This window comes from Pholis gunnellus (genome assembly GCF_910591455.1).
Source record: "Pholis gunnellus genome assembly, chromosome: 4".
Lineage (NCBI taxonomy): Eukaryota > Metazoa > Chordata > Actinopteri > Perciformes > Pholidae > Pholis > Pholis gunnellus.
The window spans coordinates 4,054,410-4,077,590 of record NC_136530.1 but is presented as its reverse complement, the minus strand read 5'-3'; the positions used below and the strand labels follow the sequence as shown (position 1 = coordinate 4,077,590).

General features: G+C 41.2%; 2 protein-coding genes across 8 annotated transcripts; one reads left to right on the top strand and one right to left on the bottom strand.

Moving 5' to 3' along the window:
* The first annotated feature begins 1,372 nt into the window (after positions 1-1,372).
* serbp1a (SERPINE1 mRNA binding protein 1a) lies at positions 1,373-7,026 on the top strand. Of its 7 annotated transcripts, none has more exons than XM_079158034.1 (9): positions 1,373-1,733; positions 3,172-3,406; positions 3,920-4,069; positions 4,191-4,259; positions 4,971-5,045; positions 5,229-5,400; positions 6,175-6,222; positions 6,309-6,527; positions 6,696-7,026. In XM_079158034.1, exons 1-9 carry the CDS (start codon positions 1,478-1,480, stop codon positions 6,750-6,752), a joined length of 1,281 nt encoding a protein of 426 aa, XP_079014160.1. In that variant the 5' UTR covers positions 1,373-1,477; the 3' UTR covers positions 6,753-7,026. The 7 variants fall into 7 exon arrangements, with proteins under 7 accessions (XP_079014160.1, XP_079014157.1, XP_079014158.1 ...); XM_079158031.1 differs by having other exon boundaries at positions 4,962-5,045; XM_079158032.1 differs by having other exon boundaries at positions 4,188-4,259.
* Positions 7,027-9,440: 2,414 nt separating this feature from the next.
* Positions 9,441-20,867, bottom strand: il12rb2 (interleukin 12 receptor, beta 2a). Its single transcript, XM_079157803.1, has 16 exons — positions 20,729-20,867; positions 20,337-20,466; positions 19,815-20,078; positions 18,505-18,628; positions 18,219-18,409; positions 17,244-17,386; positions 16,794-16,938; positions 14,979-15,046; positions 14,190-14,400; positions 13,055-13,255; positions 11,933-12,034; positions 11,607-11,753; positions 11,366-11,497; positions 10,907-11,003; positions 10,724-10,808; positions 9,441-10,635 (listed from the first exon to the last, which is right to left on the bottom strand). The coding sequence occupies exons 2-16, from the start codon at positions 20,404-20,406 to the stop codon at positions 10,171-10,173; spliced, it is 2,445 nt and encodes an 814-aa protein (XP_079013929.1). The 5' UTR covers positions 20,407-20,466; positions 20,729-20,867; the 3' UTR covers positions 9,441-10,170.
* Between the last annotated feature and the right edge of the window lie 2,314 nt (positions 20,868-23,181).

Below are 23,181 nucleotides of genomic sequence, written 5' to 3'. Positions count from 1 at the left end.
ATGAGTGCAAGATGACATTTTTACGCAATCATTCAACGTATCCTCATAAAATGGTTCGTATGATATCTAACGAAAAGTTACTTCTAATTTTTAATGCTGGATGAGACCTGCCTGAATCATTTAATGTGGATATCCCACATTCAGCCCTGAAAGATACCCCCATTAGACTTACATTTAATCGTCCGAGGCCCCGGATGTCAACTTAAATTGAAGATTTCCCTCACATTTTAGTTTTTGGGAGATTTCCATATGTATATTGCCAGAAGACAAATAGAAAGATGTATAGACAGACACATGAGGGTGAAACAGAATATATGACATCACATCCACTTTTAGTATAACTGGTATGATTTAGGAGGGAACTCTTTATAATGTGTTACTCTGAAAAGATAAAAAATAAAGAAATGTCCTCACACTTTGTGCTGTAAAAGAATGGAACGAGCTTCCTTGCAGGCTCCCTCAGTTAACAAAGGATATTTTGTATAATTATAAAGCTGACCTGTGATGAGGTATTTTAAACATATATATTGTGGTTTTATCTTTGCTGTATTGTTTGTTTGTTGGAAAGTGTGTCGTGGAAATGTTCAATAAATTTGGTTAAATAAGAACATGACTTTTAACCTGGTGAAGATGTGTATCCAGAACTAAAATGCAACTTGTAATGTGCTACTTTGTTGTTAACTCATCTTTCCCTGGAGGATTATTGTGGCTGAAAACGAGAGATGTCTTCCAACCAAACTGTTGCTCTCTAGTGTTTTCACTGTTGCCTGCACAGAAAGCACATTTGCTATGGATCAGGTTTTATTAACCTCAAGGAGTGGTGCTAATTATATAAATATAAGTGTGAAATATTGTTTACACTTGGGCCCGGGGCTCAGAATAGTGTGAATACTTGTTCTACGACAGATTTAAATGGCAGGACATTGTGTCAGTGTTAACTTTTTCAGTTATTAAACTATATGCTGACCTTTACTCATAACCACAGCTTATTTAACTGAAACATATTAGCAACAAACAGCTGCACATGCTCTCTCCCTTAAAGGTTTGTAAAGTAATTATATGCGTATAAAACAGGGGCGACAGAGCCGTTAATAACTCTTACATTTAAAACTGACAAACGGTTGCAGCCGATAGTTTAAAGGACTAAAGAGTTTTGTTTTTCACCTCAGTAATCACAACAAGAGTGTTTGATGTGAGGGCACCCATGCTTGTCTTTGCAGAACGCTAGCAACACTGGAGAGACTGGCACTGTGGGTATTGTAGTTTCTCATTAGTCTATTCCGCGGCCAAGTCTATGGCATCACGTTTCCAAAAAAGACTACAAACCCCAACCGCGCCCACGGCCGAGGCCCCGGATGTCTATCGCGCCGGAAGAGAAGAAGGTCCTTTTTCCCAGCCATCTTGTGGCTTCATCTAGCGAAGTGTTCGCACCAAGCCTCGTAGAATCGGAGTAAAATCCTGCTGAAGGGGCGCCATCATGCCCGGACAAATGCAAGAAGGTTTTGGCTGTGCCATAACCAATCGGTTCGACCAGTTATTTGACGATGAGTCGGATCCATTCGAGCTGCTGAAGCAAGCCGAAGTGAAGAAGAAGGAAGCCCCTGCTCCTGGTGCCGCCAAGACCGCAGCCCAGGCTGCCAAGCAGCCGAAAAAGGAGTCCCAAAAAGACAGAAAGGTCCCGCTGACAGACAAGAAGGAGGAGACCCAGGCACCCGTCCCACTTAAGAAAGATGGTAAGATATATTTCTGCGTTTTTCCTCGTAAGGGGTCTTCTTCAGCGAAGCTGCAGGTAAAATATTTTAAGCTAACAGGCTCGGTTGCTAGCTAGCTAGCATGTTCATAAGCCCCTCTCGACATGAGGTCCTCGTGGCCGCTTATTGTGCTCCAGTTGGCTGTCAATTGCTGGAACGATGACATCCACACACACGTGTTAGGCAATGGCATGCGTGAGGCTCAAATAATTTGGGGATAAACGGTTTGCAAGCCAACTTGTTTTGGCTCGCTTTCCCCCCCCCCACCCCCATCGGCCTTGTTGAACAGGCAGAACCCTAAAGCCTGGAGAAAGTGGCCTCGAGGAGTTTAGATGTTATTCCTATAAAGTCGTTACTTTCAATAATCCCACGTGTGGCTTCTTTTACCCAGAATTAGCCGAATATATGCATTTAATTCTGTCCTTTTAAAAAAATACATATATAATGTGTTAAAATATAAAGTAAAGTAAATATCTATTAATTTGTCAAAATGTAGTGTGAAACTTTTTTTCGTGGTGGTTTTTGCAGGTGGATGGGTCAGACATTAGGAGCAGCACCGCTCTCATGGTGATGCACCTCGTGGTTGGTAGTGTGGGGCGTGTTAAAGTACAACCACTTCCCAATCGGCGCACAATACATGCTCAGTGCGTGTGATCGACCTGCCTCAGATAATTTAATTTCCTGTTTCTGCGATACCGAGATAGTATCATCTATGTAGATTATCTTTTATTCGTTCTTGCGTGTGTGTAGCCTGTTGATTTACGAAGTTGCATGCAGAGTTGAAAGCATCCGGGCTCCTGCATACAGGAAGTCAGCTGGCCATTTTCATTTTTTTTTCATTCACGCAATTGTGCCAAGTGGGCTCATATCTGTATCTGAGAGAAGATGAGACAGGTGCTCGGACTATGGTGCACCCAGCTGCCCCTGCGTGGTGGTGGAAGGGTGTCTATTTTGGTAGCTGGTGGTTTAGGCCATGGGTGGGACTTGTTGTGTCACAGTAGGCCAGCAGGCAGTCAACCAGCCATGTGTCGTGGAGGGTTAAATACGACGTCGGCGTTAATTCCATCCACAGTTAACATGCGATTCAAGTAATCGTTTTACAGACTGATAATAAGTCATCATGCTGCAAACTCTCGATCCCTTTTTCATAATGTAAGATTACTCACTTCTGTACGTTTTGTCTATTTTGTGCACTTGATTAACTTTTTATAATTTGATTACATTGCAGACTGAAGAGTATTTAGTAAATGGATACCTACCAACTGCCGTAATTCTTTAATGCCGCACATTAATTGGAATTATTTGCTCCATTTGAACAGAACAATCACCTCCGCTTCTTTCTCTTGTCCGGGGCTCCGCAGCGGGTCCTAATCTATCGGTGCTATTGGTCCTCTAATCCTCCTGTTGTGGTCTATCCTAGGTGCCGGCATGAGGAGAATGGGCCGCAAGCCGGAGGGCGAGGGCTTCAGACCCCAGGGCGAGGGCTTCAGACCCCAGGGCGAGGGCTTCAGACCCCAGGGCGGCCAGGGCCAGGGAGAGGGGCGCCCCCCCGCAGACCGGCGGCCTGTGGACAGGCGGCCCCCGCGTCGCTTCGAGAGGCCTGCTGGTAGTGATGCCGGCGAGAAGCCCGAGGGAGGCGAATTCTCGGTGGAAAAGTGAGTTCATATTCCAATCGGCAGATATTTTAATTGAACAGCAACCACATAGAAAAAGAGAAGAATAATGAATCCACAACAGTTATACCTTTTTTGTGTTTTATAACTCCACATGAGGCAAAGGCAGTACTCACTCGGGGGTGGGGTCGGCAACTGTTAAAGGCGTTAAGTATGATAAGACTTAGAATGTTAGTTTTGCCCAAACTGCTATCGGCACTTGTGGCTCTTTATCTCGTGCGTTTAACTTGCGTTAAATTGAGGGTAAAATGTCCAAATATAGATTTAGACCAACTTCGAACATCAGTAAAGCAAGGCTAACTTGAAACCATAACACATCACAATTCATGAATGTGCAGGTTTTCTGTAGACATTTAGCTAATCTTGCTGTTCACTTCGTCACTCAAAAGAGAGAAAAAAACATGTAGATGGCCTGCTCTAGATTTAAACGTTCTTCTAAGACGCAGAAACCTGTGCTGCGATGGCCGTGTTAAGTCTCTCTCTCTCTTTCTTTAGACCCATTGGTGATCGGCCGATGAGAGGTCGTGGCGGTGGCAGAGGCGGCCGTGGTGCCGGTACTGGCAGAGGCCGTGGCATGGGTCGCAACGATGGCTTTGACTCCAGAGGAAAACGTGAATTTGACAGACACAGTGGCAGCGACCGATCGTAAGTACTTTTTCAGTTCTTATATAGATATATGTTGTTGATATACACCAGGTCTGTGGAAGTCGTTTTCGTACAGTGCATTTGTCGTGGCCCACGGCTAAAGCTAATGTTCTTTCAGTAGCATGAAAGGTGAGGAGAAGCGCGGCGGAAGTGGATCTCACAACTGGGGCACCGTGAAGGACGATATAAAGTAAGTTCCTATTATATATGTAACATCACAGACATTTTGGGAGTGGCAGAACACTTCTGCATTAAATAGATTTTTCCTTTTATGATGTCTTATTTTTAGAGAATAGTGTTTAATAGTCGGCTTATTTAGAGACGCTCGGCTGTTCAGATTTATTTGTCTGATTTTACTCATCTATTCCACATCCTGTCGTGGTTCAGAATCATTTATTATCTAAATACCTAAAAAAAATACCCAGTTGCCGGTTTATTTCGGCATTGCCATGAGGAAGTTTGGCATCTCTCCAGCTACCGGTCCACACTTTGTACTTGAGCTGAGCAGGACCGCCGGTCATTGATATAAATGTGGACTAAATATAGGAAACACCCGAGTTTAATGCAATACAATTCAACAGCACCACATACTACAGCCAATAGGAAAAATCCGACAGTATAGCCTTCATAGAGGTAGAACGTATTGCATCGCTGTCTGTTACATTAGACTGCATTAGCTTGAGCTAAGATTGAATCTGCTGTGAACTGTGATCATAGATTACAATGCTTCTCCCTCATCCTTTTTTAGTTGAAGATAAATATGAAGTGGCTTGCATTGCATGTAGACAGCAACAAGGTCCTAACGCCAGGATGGAAAACGGTATTTTAACCCAAAAAAAACGGTTCCCAATACCATGCCATATAAAATTTCTTTTTTTTTTTATTTCTTTTGACCTCCTAGCGAGCTTGACCAATCAAACGTTACTGAAGAGAACCCTGAGGGAGAGGAACATCCACCTGCTGACTCTGAGAACAAGTAAGTTATTTTCCGAACAAATAAGGAAGAATTGTGAAGAATTCTTGGTTTTTGCTGTAATTGATTATGGATTCACAGCTTATAATTAGTGCCTGGTGTTGGAAAGCAAAGGACACCAGCCAACAACCTGGTTTTCTATGAAACTTTAACGCTGTGACACCGTGTTTGCTTGTGTGTGTGTTGAAGGGAGAATGAGGTTGAGGAAGTGAAGGAAGAAGGCCCCAAGGAGATGACTCTGGATGAATGGAAGGCCGTGCAGGACAAGGAACGGGCCAAAGTGGAGTTCAACATCCGTAAGGCCAACGAGGGAGCTAATTGGAACAAAGGATTCGTGCTGCACAAGTCCAAGGCAGAGGTGAGTTAAAGCCACGAGTGTCTGAATACATCTGTATTTAACAAACAAATTTCCCCCTAGGGATGAATAAAGTATATATCTATCCATCTATTTCACATTCCAGATCGGTGACTGACATACTTTATCGACCGTACTAATATTTTTGCAGGTTCTTGGTGTCGACTCAAATGAGACAAATGTAGAAATACTGCACCCCACACAAGCATCACTGTCTTAATTGGCTGCTAAATAAAAGTGCAAAATGTTTCCTAATGGCTGCAAATCACATGCTCCACTCTTTTTTCATATAGCTCCTTTCATACAGACGGTTAGTTCAAAGTGCTTCACAACAAAGGGAAGAACAAAAGAATAGATAAAAAGTTGAATTAAATTAAAGGTAAATACTGCGCAGCAAAACCAAGCAATCAAATTGATAATACAGAGGCAGCAAATAGCAAGAACAGATATGCTAATAACAATAGAATATGAAAAAGATAAAAATACAACAAAGGAAGACATAAGAACAATAATACATGTTAATTATAAGAATAAAACAAAGGAAGAGTGACGATTACTTCAATACATTTTAATAGTCATCGATGGGTTGTTGAAGATGAACTATTAAGATTTCAACAGTAAAATTGGGCAAATGCTTACTGCGCTTACTCAGGCCAGACTCAGTTAGTCAGTATGCTTGAGAGATAGACACTACAATCTAATCATATATTAAAAACAGGATTGTATGTTTTTTATATACATTGTGTTAATGTTTGTATTGTTTTTTATCTTCCAAAGCCGGAGAAGAAAGAAGAAGTGATTGATCCTGAGGTTGAGGAGCCCAAGGTAAAAAAATCTCAACTAAACTCAAATCATATATGTGAACAAAATAATTTTTAAAACTTACAAAATATCTTTGTTTCCGATTTCAGCTTGACGATGAGCACCACTTCCGGAAGCCAGCCAATGATATTACAGCTCAGCTGGAGATCAATTTCGGAGACCTGGGCCGTCCGGGTCGTGGACGCGGTGGTGGACCACGTGGTGGCCGGGGAGGTCGTGGCCGCGGCGGCAGCGGTGGTGGCGGTGGACCACCCGGCGCCGTCAGTGGTGAAGCCACTAGGCCGGTCCGCGCACCGAGACCTGACAAGGTAAATAATCTTACTGGAATCTTAGATGTCGTGTCATTAGTACCCAGGAATAAAGCCATTTTCCAAAGCCCACTCCCTGTCATTTCCTTTCCATTATTCCATACTTTAGAGACACATCTATAAGTGTTTGACTTTTCTAACTCCTACTTATTGTTTGCTTTTCCTCAGTCGTCTGCGTCTGTGCCCAACGTGGACGACCCAGAGGCCTTCCCAGCCCTGGCTTAAGCCCCGGCTGCTGTTCCTCAGGCCTACAGGAGCCTCCTGAGCACCTCCACTACGAGGCTTGCATGTTCCTGGATCCTTCAGCAAAGTGAAATGATGGAGAAGACTGTCATTAACTATGGCACTCAAAGTGAGGACTGAGTTTTACCCAATAAAAACAAAACGAAGATGGAAAAAAAAAACAGAAATTAACAAAAAAAAAACAAAAAAAGAAAAGGACTTCTTGCTACTCTGGAGCAACTTATTGGTAGAGGTTTTGTACTTAGAAACAAAGTAGCAGGGATGTTTTCATACAGTATTTTTTTCAGAGGTTATGCATTGTCCATTGATAATTTTTTGTAATTGCTGCTTGAAAATATGCATTTCGAGATGTAAGCATAAGAAGGGTGTCTTTAGCTCGGTTAGAGCCATTGCTTGCTCGCTTTGAAATCGGCACCGTGGAGCTCCATCCCGAGCTCAAAAGCTCTGCCACACACACACACACACCAGGTGTCTCTGATGAAGTTACAGCTTCACTCATTAAGATTTATGGAATTTTTTTTTTTCTTTCGCACTGGGGGTATTGTTTTATATTTTATACAGGAGGTCTGTTCTTCTGTGATCTTCGGCCTGTAAATCTTAACTATTTTCATAAATTCCTGCAGAGACTGTATTTCACATGGTGCAAATAGGACGCACCTTGATCCTTTGATCATGCGTCGCTGCCTGTATTCGAATGCGTCGATGAAATGGCGCCTAAATCTGTATTACGGTTCTTTTGTACTGAAATGTACTATAGGAGGAACATTAGGTCATTTTGGACGACCACATCGGGGGATTACTCGCCTAAATTTGCATTGATCCGGAGAAATTTGTCAAGGGGATTCATTTGAAGCAGAAAGTTATTCCATTTGTTCTGATTTCTCATGTATTCGGGGTGCTATTCGCCATCTAATATCCCTTCCTCCCCGCCCATTTCCTCTTTGATTGCCGTTTTGCAAGTCAATTCATGCCTTTGCTTTTACTCTACTTTAAGAGTGATGCGGAGAGGAAAGTGTCTTTACACGGTTGAGACGTGGCTGAAGTCTTCTGGAAGCCCTCAGACCTTCTCCGACTGTTTATACACTCCACCTCTTCCACAAATATAAAGTCAGCCCAGCTTCAGTTTGTGTTTTTTGCAGTCTGTTCTGTGCTGATATTTTCCTCCACTGTTGACTTGCCCTGTAGCTTCCACAGTGGCACCACTGCATAATTGCTCTGAAAGAAATACAGTCGTTCATTGCGTGGAACAACTGAAGTGCTCTACAAATGTGTGAATTCTAGCCCTGCTATTAGAGACCTCTGTCGGTAAAATAAAGGTGGTCGATAAATCTTTTGCATTGTCAGTTTTTAATCCTGCCTGCACACAGGAAAAATGAATGTTTTGCTTTAGCTTACAACCACATATCTACATGCATACATGGTCGGTTTATTTAACGGGTCCAAACAAAACTTAACTCGACAAACTTGCAGAAATAAGTGTGATAGATGTAATTTTATGACTATTTAATGTCACTAATTTGAATATATTGATGCAAGTACACATTTTCAAAGAAAAGGGAACTTTTGATTACTAAGAATATCCCGACATTGGAATTGGAATATAAAAAGATCTTTAAATATTCCCCGAAATTAAATAAGAAAAAAATCCCATTAAAATGTGTTTACGGGCTCTGATAACGGAATGCAATGCAGCATCTTATGATGGTAGGGAAGGAACCCTGCTGTTAATTGTGGCGTTGTTGGCTTGAATGTAAACGATGTTAACACAACGGGTAATATCAAGGTTATGTCCATACGTCTTACAATAAGTCAATAAGTGATAATGACAATAAGTGGTAGAAATGATGGAGGTCATGTTCATACGATGAGTAAATTATTTTATGACCGGCCCAGTCACATTAAAGTATGTAAAAAGAAAATTATTTTTAATCATACCATACTATGACTTTTTCACAACAATTTTTGACATATGACTTTTTCCATACAATGACTTCTGACATGCTATACTGTGACTTTTTTCATGAATAGTTTGACATACTAATGACTTTTTATGACTTTTTCGACAAGCTATACTTTGACTTTTTTACATACATTTTTTCTGACTTTCTTCGACATGCTATATTATGAATTTTTTTACATTTGTACTATTTTCGACATACTATATTTAGATTTTTTGGACATACTATACCATGAGTTTGTCTTTTTTCGACATACTATACTATTGACTTTTTTACAACTGTTTTCGACATACTACAATATGACTTTTTTCGACTTACTGTACTATGACCTTTTCATGAATATTTTGACATACTATGAAGTATTTTACTTTTTGCTACATACTATAATATGACTTTTTTTCGACATGCTATACTTTGACCTTTTTGACTTTCTTCGACATATTGTGATTTTTTTCGACATGCTATACTCCGACTATTTTATGACTTTTTTTTTTACATACTTTACTATGATTTTTTTCGGCATGACTTTTTAATGTATTTTTCCGACATACTTTACTATGACTTTTTCATGACACTTTTTCCACTTACCTGTTTCTCACCTTTTGTTGACACACATTACTATGACTTTTCTCACGTTCTTCGACATACTATACTATCACATTTCATTGTTTTTTGGGAAGACTTACAACAATTAGCAATTGAGACCATGAACTCATGTTTACAATGTTTACTGAGGTAATAAATCAAGAGAGAAGTAGTCATTTTCTCATAGACTTCTATACAACCAGAGGAGTCGCCCCCTGGTGGACATTAGAGAGAATGCAGGTTCAAGGCACTTCCACATTGGCTTCACTTTCCAGGACAATAACCAGTGGGTTTCGAGATTGCGTTCCGGCCGATGCGTTCCGCCTTCTCTCCACACTGACTGTTTACCTGCATTCCACCAAAGCCTGCTCGAATGTGATTGGTTAATACTACACAGACTACAAACAGAGCCTGCAAATGGAACTTCATACCTGCGTAATGCAGAATCTTGTTTATAGAGATTAGTTATGGATGTATACATTAGTACAAGCAGGCAGGAATCCCAATATCTGATACACTCCTTCATGCAGCCTGTACTGTATTCGTTTTGGTCATGGTTATTAGTGTGTCCAAAGCTGCTCTCTAGAGAAAACTATGGTAATGCATGAAATGAAAACAAAAAGTAATTTAAATAAAATAAAAATGATTACTGTACAACAGCAGTTTTGATTTCAGTGAGCAAGGAGGTAGTTCATGGAAATCTGAACAAGATTCGTGACGCAAAAAAAGACAAACGGAAAACATTCACCACCTCCAGTCATTGTTTCCAGTCTCTTTCGTTTAGCCATCTTCTTCCTCTAAAAATGTCTTTCACTCAAACCTCATCTCACCAAAGAGTTCAGGTTTCAGGTCAGCACTTACTGTTCTGAAAGAAAGAAGTCACTGCAGTCAATTTTGACGGCACTCAGAGTCAACTTCCCTCCAAACTCCATCGGTTCTATGAAAATGTTGTGACTGGGGAAGAAACCCAGCATTTCTGCAAACTCTTCTTCCTCCTCCTCCTCCTCCTCCTCCATATTTCCCAGCCCGTGTGATGAGATGTAGTCGACGGTTGTGTTGGTGTCCAGAGAGGTCTGCGTGTGGTCCGAGCTGTCTGAGTCGTGGGAGAAGCTCTTGATGTAGTTGGTCAGCGGGTAGAGCACCGTGGCCGGCTCCGTCTCAGGGCTCAGGCTGGTTTGAGGTAGGAGCCGCGAGGAGACGTCTGCGGGTGTGCAGACGTCACTGCTCTGCTTGGGCAGCTCCTCTACATTCACCAGGATGGGCTCGTCTTCCTCCTCGGTTACACTGGAGTTACTCAGCTGCAGATGGAGGTTCATCTTACCCTGTTTTGAAGGGAGATACAGGCTTAAACTCAGACCAGTGAGTTGCAATTTACAGTAGTTTGTATTTGATCCACTTTTATATTATTACCTCCTGCGTACACTCTTTTGCCCATTTGCTGTTTGCAGGATCCGGCACAACATCGGGCATGAGGCACTGAAAATACACCCAGAACCTGAGGGGGAATGGGGAAGACAAAACGGCATTGGAAGTTTAATAGCAACATTTTTTTGTTGTTGTTATTGCTGCAACTGTTTTGTGTTGCTCACATACCTCTGCTTTACTGCTGAACTGTGGGACAGACATATCAGCAACAACACGATCGGGGTAACGACTGTACACAGTACTAGGGGGTATAGTTGGGTCTCCTCTGCAATAGGGACAGAGAAACAGTGAGATGTAAGATTGCAGCATATATATTTGGCTCATCTGATACAGTCGGTTGAGGTAGTAGGAAAAAAACGACGATACAGCCATATTATCTATCAAAAGACCTTTTCTTTTGGACACAACGTGTTATTTTAATGAGCAAAATCTATTTGCTGAGGAAAACTATTTCTAAAAAACTTTACTCCTGGTAAAAAACAAAGTGTAAAAGCCGCAACTTGTGGTATTACGGCGGGTTATGTGCTGCACTATTTCTTGGTCTCATTGTAACTCGTACATGAAAGCAAATAAGTTTCACCATAACGTCATAACTATTATTTTAAAGAAACTTGGAAAGCTGCTTACGCTGGATGAAGAAATTGACCTTTTGACCTGCGCGGCCTTCTCCTTCAGCAGTTGAAGCCGTCATCCACAGGCTGTAGCCAGCTGGAGACAGGTCTTTGATGATGTGCATCCTCTCTGATGCTGCTATGGAGACTGAAATACACATTTCATATACACACGCACAGCAGAGGAAAGTTACTCATGCTACAAAAACACGCACCTCAGAGTACAAGATGTTTCAGTAAAGATAAATGGTTCTTACAATGCTGTTGTTGTTTGCTGTCTATTTCTAAATAGATGGTATACGTGGTGACACAACCCCCACGCTGACCCCTGGGAATCTCCGTCCAGGTCACTCTCACGTGGTTTCCCTCAACCGTCTCTTGGACCGACGGACCAGCTGCCGGGGCTGCAAACAACAAGCAGAAGCCAAAACGGACCGCTCAACAGGATGGATGATGACGGAATATTTGAAACAATTTAAAGACTCCTGTTACAAGACTGCATTTTCTGACAGTTATGTGTGTATGAGTTTAATAAAAGACACACAATTGAATTAACACTGTTCACGCTCTTCTTAGATCTTACCTGAGGTCAGAGTGGCGACACCTGTAAATCTGGTCCTACTCACTGAGCTCTCATTGTAGAAAACGTGCACCGCTCCCTCGTAGCACTCAAATGGCTTAATACCTGCATAAAGAAAGACAGAGGTGTGGAAGAGATAAAAGCTGCTTTCACCAGCCGTCTTCAACATATTGTGAACAAATAAGAGGCCGTCAAACAGGCTGTATGATTGGTAACACCCTAGTAAACCATCTTATGTATGCTGATGGTCTGGCTTCTCTCTCTCCTAGCAGTGCTGGGTTTCCACAGCTGCAGAATATATTACATACTTGGGTCAAATATGATGTGCAATATGATGCTAGAAAGAATGATGTCATTTGTAGAACAAAAGGCGATAAGGGCCCCAAACTATCCAGATTTGTATCCATCTAGACACACAAGCGCGATGTGTTTATGAAACAGAATATGTGGGGCACTTCATGCCAGATCAAATGTCTGAGGACCCTATATTATGTGCTAAAGCTAAAGCTAACATGTAGTCAAGAACATTCAGAGCGGCTGCCATCAGACTCTGATGTCTTTTATAAAAGTGGCAATGTTTTTCTTATATTTAAAGATACTACAAAGGAGCTTTTATTTGGTTATGATTGTGGCGGTGGATGGAAGTGGTATTGTTTCTGAGCATCCTTTTGTTAAACCTCTAATCTTACTGCAGCAGGGTCTGACAGTGTGTTATGCTCAGTTCTGGTTCTCCCGTTCCTCCCTCCCCTGCAGCGGGCCCAGCAGTACATCCTGGGTTTCCAGCAGAGTAGCGAGTAGCGCTTGAATATAATGCTTTCTTTAAAATCCGATTGGTGACGGAGGCCCCGCTGGAGTCTGAGCTGAAGGAGTTTCATCTGATTTTGCACCGGTGACGAGCATTAAGAATAACTATAAAGAAATAGCCAGTCTTCTCACTGATGGTCTCGTTTACTGATGCAGGTCATGAAGAGGCATCAGTATTAAATGGAGACTGTTTCATAACCAGATAAAAGTTCCTCATAGTAGCTTTAATGTAGCTTTTGTATTTGTGTTTTTATACGTTTTTCTATTGAACTTTGAGTCTGACAATAAAGATGAACTGAACCGTAACTCCACATGTCCCACCTGTAAGAACAGCACGGTTCTCATTCCTGCCCAGTCTGACCCATCGGAGCTCCTCCAGCTTGTGGCCCTCTGGGTACCACTCCACCACATGTACGGCACGCAGAGGTGCAGTGTCGTGCTTCCTCCAGGAGATGGTGACACTGTGGTTGTCTGTGGTGTTTACTTGCACGTCCTGAGGGGGCTGCAACTGCTGAACCTTCACTGCAAGAGAGAATCACAGAGACGTCAACCTTCTTTTTATTATTAGTCATATTTCCGTTATTTTTAAAGTTGGTATTGTTGTTGTTGCTGGGCATCTCTCTCTCTCTCTCTCTCTCTCTCTCTCTCTCTCTCTCTCTCTCTCTCTCTCTCTCTCTCTCTCTCTCTCTCTCAAATTCAAATAAGCTTGAACATTGACAGATTATTAGCAATAAATATATAATAACAGTCGAATGTCATATAAGATACTAAATAATAATATTATTATTATATTAATAATAATAATATTAGTGCTTGTTTGTTAATGGGGGGATGTTCAACACATTGTTATTCCTACTCGTCACCCCTAGGTGTCACTTTAGAACACACTGGGTATCCCGGCTCACGTTCGCAGTAAACGCCTGGTTATGGCTGCGAATTCAAAGAAAGACGTCTTGCTTAGGTTTAGGCCACAAACCACATAGTTAGGTTGGGCTTAAAATAATTACGTGATCGAAGTAAAACGCAAACAATGCACTATATGTACGGAAATCACTTCAACATAACTCAACAAAAGGTCTTGAACACTAGTCTCCACCAGTCTTGGGCTTTGGACCACGTCATCACACTCATCGCATTTTCTCTGAGCGTCTGATGATGACACAGATTGGTTCACATTGTAGTTCCTTGGATGCCCGGTGCGTCTCATGCAGACGCTGAAAGGTGCCTTGTGTGTGTGTGTGTTGGTATTTAGTGCCCTGGGAATGAGAACTGGCTGGAATGTCGGATTTCTGTAAATAACTGTCTGACTGTTTGAAAAGTGTCATGATATGACTTCCATTGTGATTTGGCACTAGATACATAGACTTGACCCTCAGTATTAATGCAGTAATGCATCTGATATCTACCTGTAACCTTCATGAAGCTGCACACAAAAGCATTCACTCATTTCTTTTACCTTTTGTGTGATGGGTTGTAATTCTGGCAGGAGGGGACGGCCCTTTGGAGTTGCAGGCCCACACCTTCACCTCACAGTCGGCACAGAACTGGAATGAATAATTCCTGTCATCGGCACTAACGTTAGCGAGGAAGACCAATCCAGACTTTTGGCTGTCAACTCCGACTTTGTACTCTATGATTCTCCCTCTCGCCGTGGAAATGTTCGGCTCCTGCAGTCAGAGAAATGTTTCAAGGTAAATTATTAATTTGACGCCGTGTGCTTGCTTTTGTCACGGGAAAAGAAGCAACAACGTGAGCGTCAACGCTCCTTGGATTTGCCTGCTTTCTTTACAGGACGCTCAAAATCGACACACTGAGACAGTAAGACACATCATTTCTGTTCAGCTCCTCTTTTCTTGTAAACTGAAACTGTGGTGTCTGCCGTCAGGTTTCACTTATCTCTCGCTGTCTTTATGTGACATTAAATGAGTATGTGAGTGTTTGTGTGTGTGTGTGGTAGAGGGTGGGGATGTGCGAGTGTGTGCGTGAGGATGTCGCACCTCAGAAGCGGTCAATGGTTGACCTTTAACTTCTGCAGAAAGAAGTAGTGAAGCGGGAAGATCAGAAAGTGTTACTATGGCGACGACACCGCACGCCCACACAGGCACATAGTGAGAGAGGCGACACGTGGAGACAACACCCTCAAACACACGGCGCCGCGCAGCAGTGTTGTCATGTGTGTTGAATTTCACCGTCAGCCTGAATTTAAACAGTTAAAAAGCTTTTTTTGACAAGATTTAAAACGTACCTTCCAGTAAACTCTCATAAAGTCGGAGGCGGCTGCAGCGTACCACACATCCAACTCTTTGGCAGGAGCTGAAAAAATGACGTGTCGCGGGACAATGATGGTGAAATAATAACAATAATACTGGAATAATAACAATAGTACTGAAATCAGACATGAGAATGTTTAGCCCTGCGTTTGTTTTCAATGAATGAGTGGAACGTTATTCCTAGTTGATAGACTTTAAAATCCTTTAAAAGTGACAAATATCCAGCCTGTTACATTTACCTGTGTGAGCATTGAGTTTAACACTTCCATGTAAATGTATACATCCATATATGATTTTTAAAAACTGGGGATTAAATACAAGTACAGCGCTTCTCTAGATGGATACAAATCTGGAAAGTTGGAGCCGTTCTCCCCTTTTGTTCTACAAATGACATCATTCCTTTTGGCATCATATTGCACATTGTATTTGACCCAAGTTTTTAATATATTCAGCAGCTGTTATTTACAGATTTAAACATACCATTTGAGAAACTTGTAATAAAAAAATCATTGTCTTAATGTAAATAATCAACTGGGGAAGTTTCATTATTTAAATGTTCTATTAGTTAAAACTTTTACCCTATTCACCTATATATATATATATATATATATATATATACATATACATATATATATATATAGTGTCTCCATTAAAGTAAACAATAATTGATCATTTTGACGCATACAGCAGCGATGTCTGTGGGACCCCAAACAATGAGTCGGTTAAACTAATTTCAACTAAAAACAGAGTTGAATCATCACCTTTTTAGAGAATATAACAGCTCTATTGAATAATGTTATTACTCTCACAAGACAAGCGTGTATTGTGGTTGATTAGCTTCCTCAATTATGTTTCAATCTCGGGAAGGTGACTTTCATACGGTCCTGGATGAAACCAGCGGCTGCCTGGGAGATCGTAAATCCCGTGTGTGGCTTAGACACTACGTATTCATCCAGGGAAAGGAGGAAGATGAGGTGTAATTAAAATCTTTATATATATATATATATATATATGTGAAAGTTTTTTTGAGAGGCTGGGTAAGATATCATTTTGACGGTAAAACATATGTACTTTGACCCAAAACGTTATGTTTGGATTTGATTACCACCACTGGAAAGCTTCAGAATGATATAAAAAAAAAATTAAATAATACAAAGAAATATGAATGGACCTGAACTTTAAACAAAGAACACGTAAACACTTTACAAAAAAATCTCTCTTCAGCTATTTCTACTGTGACTTCTGGCTGTTCGTGGAACGCTGATGATCTGCCACTGCTGCACATTCATATCTTATGTATCTGGAAAGACACCTTCATATCTTCACACCATCAGTATTACAAATATGCAGCGATATCTTCCCATGAAGCACCACAGTCTTCTTTACCACTTTACTTTTCTTCACTTTGGCTCAAAGTTGAGCTGAGTACAGTTTATTATCAATAAATAAATACATGTTTTTATAATCTCAGCCACTGTACATACTGCGTCTTATTGTTAATCGATGGTTTCGCTCTCAACACAAAACTAGATAAGGCCCGTTTCAGTGGCTTTTGGTATCCTGCAGACAGTCATTGGTAGAGCTGATAACTGCCTCAAACAACCCAAAGGAAATGAAGTATTACTGCATTATCTGATGCAAATGGATACATATACTATACCTATATATATACTACACATATACTGTAAATACTCCATTCAGGTCTAACTGTTTGTGTGCAGACAGAATCAGCAGTGCTTTCACTCAGGAAATGCAAAAATAGTCTTCAGGAGCTGCACGGGTTTGCTCACCTTCCTCTTGAGTCCAGCTGGACATGTTTGCGCTCCACTGGCTCCACAGGCCGGTGCTGAATTTGGATCTGGCTCTGAAATGGTACACGGTGTAGGGCTCCAGAGAGGAGATGGACCGATCCTGTACCAAGCTAGTCTGCACAACCTGTCAGAAATAAATGTTTTTCCATCTTAATTTAATTGATTTAAACTCAGTCATTCATTCTTCAAAAACGGAGTAAAGTGCCATTTATGACCACACTGTAAAAAAACACCTCGTTGAATTTGTTTTTGTGCAACATTGTCAGTTCACCTTGTCATCAACTTGACACTCATATCTTCCTTCGGCTTTGAATCAGCAGAAGACCTATGAGGTGACTGTATGTCTGCAAAGGGTTCAAAGTAACCTTCTGCAGCATCTCTTGCAACATCTCATTGAACGTTCCTAAAGTCTGCTCTAAGACTTCTTACTGAGTCTGGAGAAGATGTCCATGTGCTCGCTTCCGCTCTGTATTGGATCTCCAGGTGTTGAGTCCGCACGGACTGCTCCACTTTGATGATGCACTCTCGGGAAGAGCACCCTGGTTGGCCAAGAACAGGAGTCGATGGCATCGCTGCTCAGATAGAAAGGAAGATAAATAAAAAAACAAAAATCCTATGTCAGCTGTCATATTGATTTTTGTTATTGTTTGCTATAAAAGCAGCAATCAAAAAGACAGGACTTCACTGCATCAACACTGGCCATTGGAGGCAATCTTCGCTTAGTGGAAAGGAGGATGGAGGGAGATTATCAACTATCCTAAACTCCAAGATTAAAGAATCAAAGAAGGATGCATTTCACTGAAAAGCTGCTTTCACATGGACTACAGTTTTGAAGCCTCGAGTTCAACATTTTAGCCCGTTGCCATCTTGGTTTCCGGCCGTCGCTATGTTGTTTTTTTGCAACCGGAAGTGACACCAGAGGGTTAAGCTCAGCAAAATATTTTAAGGGAGACCCAAAATGTTCCAATGAACTTTCATAAACTGAAAACACACTGTGAAGGGGTTAAAGCAAAAGGTAGCAACCTGTCAATCACAAGGTAGCCCCGCCCTAAAGCATACCCTGCTTTTATGGTCTGTTTGACTCTAAATGGACCATCATTTACTAAATGAACATCATGCTGTATTGAAGAAGACTTGAAACTAGAGATTGAGACCATAAACTCATGTTTACAATGTTTACTGAGGTAATAAATCAAGAGAGAAGTAGAGTCATTTTCTCATAGACTTCTATACAACCAGAGGAGTCACCCCCTGGTGGCCACTAGAGAGAATGCAGCTTTAAGGCACTTCCTCATTGGCTTCACTTTTCAGAACTGGAGGTTTGCTGCCTGCTCTCTGTGCAGAAGTTGCCAAGCACCTCATGAAACACTTGACAGGTCGACTGATAACGTGCTGCTGTCTTACCAATGTCACTGAGTGTGTAGTTGACGGTGATGGACACTGCAGAGCCCAGTGGGTTGTGGACTTTTACCCACACAGAGATCAGCTGGACAGAGCTGGACACGTTGAAACTAGCTGACGACAAACCTGTTCCCTTAGTGGAACCTTTGTACAGCAGCGGTCCATCAGTGCGGTTTTTAGATACAGTCTTCACCCTGAAACATACAATGTTGAATTTTACGGTAATACATTACCAGCAATATATTATCGTTTTGTTGATTTCTCCATTAGAATTTTGTTTAAAACTCACCACAGATCTGAATTATTCCTCAGAAAAGTGTCTCGTCCTCTGTTCCAGGTGCAGAACACAACTCCCCTTTCATGATCTTTCACATTGTAGATGCATGAAATGTTTTTAGGGCGCTCTGGTAGATCTGAAGGACAAGAAAAGATGAAAAAATGTAATGAAACGTAATAAGCAGAGAACATAAACCTGACAATCAACCAGGTATCAAATAATAGTTTTGCAAGTCCCAGGTCAAGACTGACAAGTCCTAAACTTTGAGTTTTGAGTCCTAAACAACTCATCATGCTCCCTTCACTAAATGTAAAGCTGTTTAACCTCCTGTAGTTTTAGACCTGCACCTTTCGCTTACTGCGATTTATTTACTGTTGACCACCGTGTAGTTTTTTCATGCAGATGAAGTTAACATACGTAACATAACATTAGTTCTTCATGGTTCTCTCCTTCAAATTGATTAGATGCTGTCGGATTGGTTCAAATATAGTGGATCTGGAGAATTAAGTGTTGACTTCTTTGGAAATATAATAAATTGAAGGGAAATAAATTGATTCGTGCACACACTTTTTTAACTAACATAGCTTTAAATCTTCGGGCTTGGTGGAAGGTACCAAGTATTTTCAATTCAAAGGGCTTAAGTCCAAGTGAAGTCAGGAGTCATTGGTGTTAAAGTCCAATTCAAGTTGCAAAACCTTTTTGGGGTTTTGCCAAGTCGAGTCTTAAGTCATCAAATTTGTGACTCGAGCCGAAGTTACGTGACCCGACACCAAAGCTGTAGGACTATCAAATTAGGAAGCGATATTATGACAGAAAACTTTGTTGTATCCTCAAAAAAAACACAAATATTCAGATTTATAGTAATCCATAAAATGCATAGTGTGCTATTCCTTAATGCTATCGATTACATCGCATAAACAAATGGAACCTTTTTCAGTATTGAGTGTTTTATTTTACAAGTTAATAATAAAGTCTGCGAGTTCCATGTTGGGGAACTGGCATGCTTTATGTGTCATAAAAAAAACAAGCTTGTGGTCAGAATCTATCGCATATAGCTTTGACACTGAGCAGCACCCAGCCTGCAACATACGAACAGCGTGTACTCTAAGTATAGAAGAGAAAGCAGAACCGGCTGTGCCTCTTTTTTAACAGCTCTTGTAGCTTGAAAGAAGTTACAGTCGTGCCTTAAGATATGAAAGTATCAACTTGAAACACTGATGTGCTGTCAAACGTCCCTGCAGTCTCATAGTCTTAAATACACTAAATAAAGAAACTTTCCTCAGCTCAGAGGTGCTTTTCCTCCTCCTTGGTTTCATACTCACATCCAGCTGAGAAGTCCAGTCCACAGGGGTCCAGCGCAGGAGAACACTTACACTGACAGCTGTATGTTCTGTTCTTGGTTATGTTTGCCACACGAAAATATATCGTTGTAGAATTCAGCTCTATGTGTCTCTGCAGTTTGGGCGGATGGTCGCTGTACATGGACCTCTGGCACTTGCAGTTGTTAAAGGTGCAGTACACCTTGAAACTGGAGCCTCGCTGCACCACAGATCCAGCGCTGGACCAGATGGCACAGGATTTCCTCCCTAAAAGCAGAAATCACAAGTTATATGAAGCTGCATGTCATCTAGTTATGTGAAGGTAAGAAGGCTACGATTCGTTTTGTATTTGAAGCAGATGAGGAAATGTAATTCTGCACACTTTAAACACACACTTTCAGAACAACTTTTTGTTTAGAAAGGTTTTAAATATAAATCCACTGACTTTTAAATCCAAATACTATGAAGAAAACCTATATACAAATTGAAATATTAAACCTTGTCCACACGTTAGTCCGAGCTCACCATTGCAAATCTGCACGGCCAGCACAGCAAGAGCAGTGAAGATGGTCCATGTTCGGGACATGGTCGCCATGAGTCATCAGTAACTGTCTTCTTTTGTATGTCTCTTACATTACAGGGACTTCTAGTTTACCTTAAAACAAGGAACAACACACAAATGCATGAGGTCAACCGTGTTTTTGGCCAGGCTGCAGCGATTGTTGAGGAATTATATTATTAATGATCAAAAAGCTTTTTTTTTAATCTGGGAAAACCATTTTATAAAATTCCTTCCTGGTCGATGGCGCTAATCCAATAATCAACCATTTGTATCATATTAAATCATGAATATATTCCAATAAGCAGAGTCATGTTATTGATAAAGCGACAAAAAAGGGAAATATGGCCATACGTACCATGACATCACAGCAGCGTCATATTATCTTTTATTTCTTTCCGAGTCTTCTGAAGCTTTATCCGTCATCGTGAAGTCTTCCTGAACATCTTTATTTTATGAGTTTATCCAGACTAAGCTGACGGCGGAGACGCCTCGGTGGCGGACTGTCGCCTCTGTCTGCTGTGAAGGGACAAACTTCTCTCGAGAAGTGAGTCACAGATCATCAGTGAAGACAGACACACGCGCAGACACGATCACACACGCGCGCAGAGGCTCCACAGAGCCGGTGCATATCCAGCCTATTGCTCATGAGGCAGCAGCAGCAGCCGTGGAATGCAAGTACTCAAGTACTGCACTACTTCCATTTTATGCAACTTTATACTTCTGCTCCACTACATCTTAAATATTCCACTATTTCTGTCTGGCAGCTTAATAGTTGCTTTACAGGTAACATGTTTTTCATAACCTTCCTGTCCAGTGAAAACCACGTGTTTCCAATTTTAATGATTTTTCTATTTCTATTTGATTGTTTCTGATAAACTAGAGATGTTTTTCTAAGTAGTCTACTGGTTAAAATGAACACTAAACATGCATTTTATTAATGCAGCAGTAATATTAATCCAGAAACATCATATTTAACAGTATAACATTGACAGGGAACATTTTTTCAGAACTTACTTTTGATATTTTTGCTGATCATACTTAGTTTTACTTAAAGCTACTAGAAGGAACTTTCATTTTGTGTTAATTTTGGCAGCCCCTGTGGACAAAAGTGGTAGTGTTTCCAAGGACCAGACGGTCCCTTCAGAAAACATCTGATGTTGCTGCAGCAGGTTCTGATAGTCTACCCCGCTCAGTCCTGGTTCTGGTTCTACCGTGCACATCCAACGGAGCTTCAGACTGCAGGCGGCAACGAAGCCGGATCTGGGTCTGTCCACGGCGGGCTGTTTGCTGCCGGAGTCTGAGCTGAAGGAGTTTCTGGTGAACCCGGAGGATTCTGTTTGATTTCGCACAGGGTGGTATTAGTACTTTTACTCCAGTAAAGTATCTGAACACTTCTTCCACCACTAACCATTAGGCTGTACAACTAATGGATTATTATTCCCTGAAATATTCTAATGTCTGGAAATTAAGAGAGAATGAAAGTAGCTTATAATTAATAAATATTTTCATTGGTAGTTCACTTATTGTCAAGATGTTTTCATAGCTTTCTGTTTGCCTCCGCCAAGCAGTCAAGTTGTAGTTTACATCTATGTCTGTCCAAAATGTCATCTTTTATCCTGTAAGACATTTGTGTGAAATTGTCATAATAACTAGTGTTTTGTGAGGTCACAGGCACCCTTCACCACCAAAATCGAATCAGTTCATCCTTGTGTCCAAGAGGATGTTCGCGCCAAATTTGAAGAAAATCCCTCCATGCGTTCCTTAAGTATCACGTAACCACTAAGCATTGGACGGACGGACGGACTGTCCATCATCATACCCAGACTACTACAGAATAAATGCTTATGATGGGTTAAATGCAGAGATCAAATGTAACGTACCTGTATACAACTGACAATTGCAATAAAGTTTAGTTGCAGGTTTGATCCCATATAGTCCTGAATCCCAAAAGGAAGATAAGTGAACATATTGTGACTTGATGAGGAAAGTCTGCAGGCTGCTGTTCAGATGACATCTTGGAGTGTATGACACCTGCCTCAGCACAACAAACCCTCAGATGCTTTTTCACCATCACATTTTCCACACAGCACAAAGTCTCTCACTCCCTCAGTCACATCCCATGTGATGCTCTGGGGGACTTTCCTCTAAAGCTGCACCACATTTCACCTTTAGATGCAGAATTCTGGGCTCCGGATTTGTAACATAACTGCAGAAGAGAAAAGATTTTCAAAGACATCGAGGCCCCTGAAGATTCATTGTTAAGACTCTGTGTGAAGAAGAGACCCTCCCGAAATGTGAGATTTCTCAATGAGGAAGTGAGACAACGCTCAGGAAGTCTTAAAAAACAGGGTTTAACTGCAGGTGGTGCGTGTATGAGTTAAACCTATGGTTCAGACAACGATACCATACACTTATATGTAACAGGGAAACCCCCCAAATGACTTTTGCTTGGGTATGTTTTGGAACAATTTCACACTCAGCGTCACTTCACCGCCCCGCATAACACAGGTCACACCCTAATATTAAAATTACAGAAACACTTCATATGGAACAGCTATTTTGCTGCATGACGGTGAGTTACACGTCTTAGCTCCCAATGTTTACTTTAGGTGGTTCAACAAGTCACTGCTTTGGCTTTCATAACGGCTAAAGAATAACTAATTCATTATAAATCAGCAATTAGCCAGCTGAAAGAAGCACATTTTGGTTGCCAGGTTGTGAAAAGCTGGTGTAAATCCTCCTCCAGAATACAAAGCGTAGTCTTGTTTTTGGTTTTTGGATTTAATCAGGAGAAAGATCAGACCACCA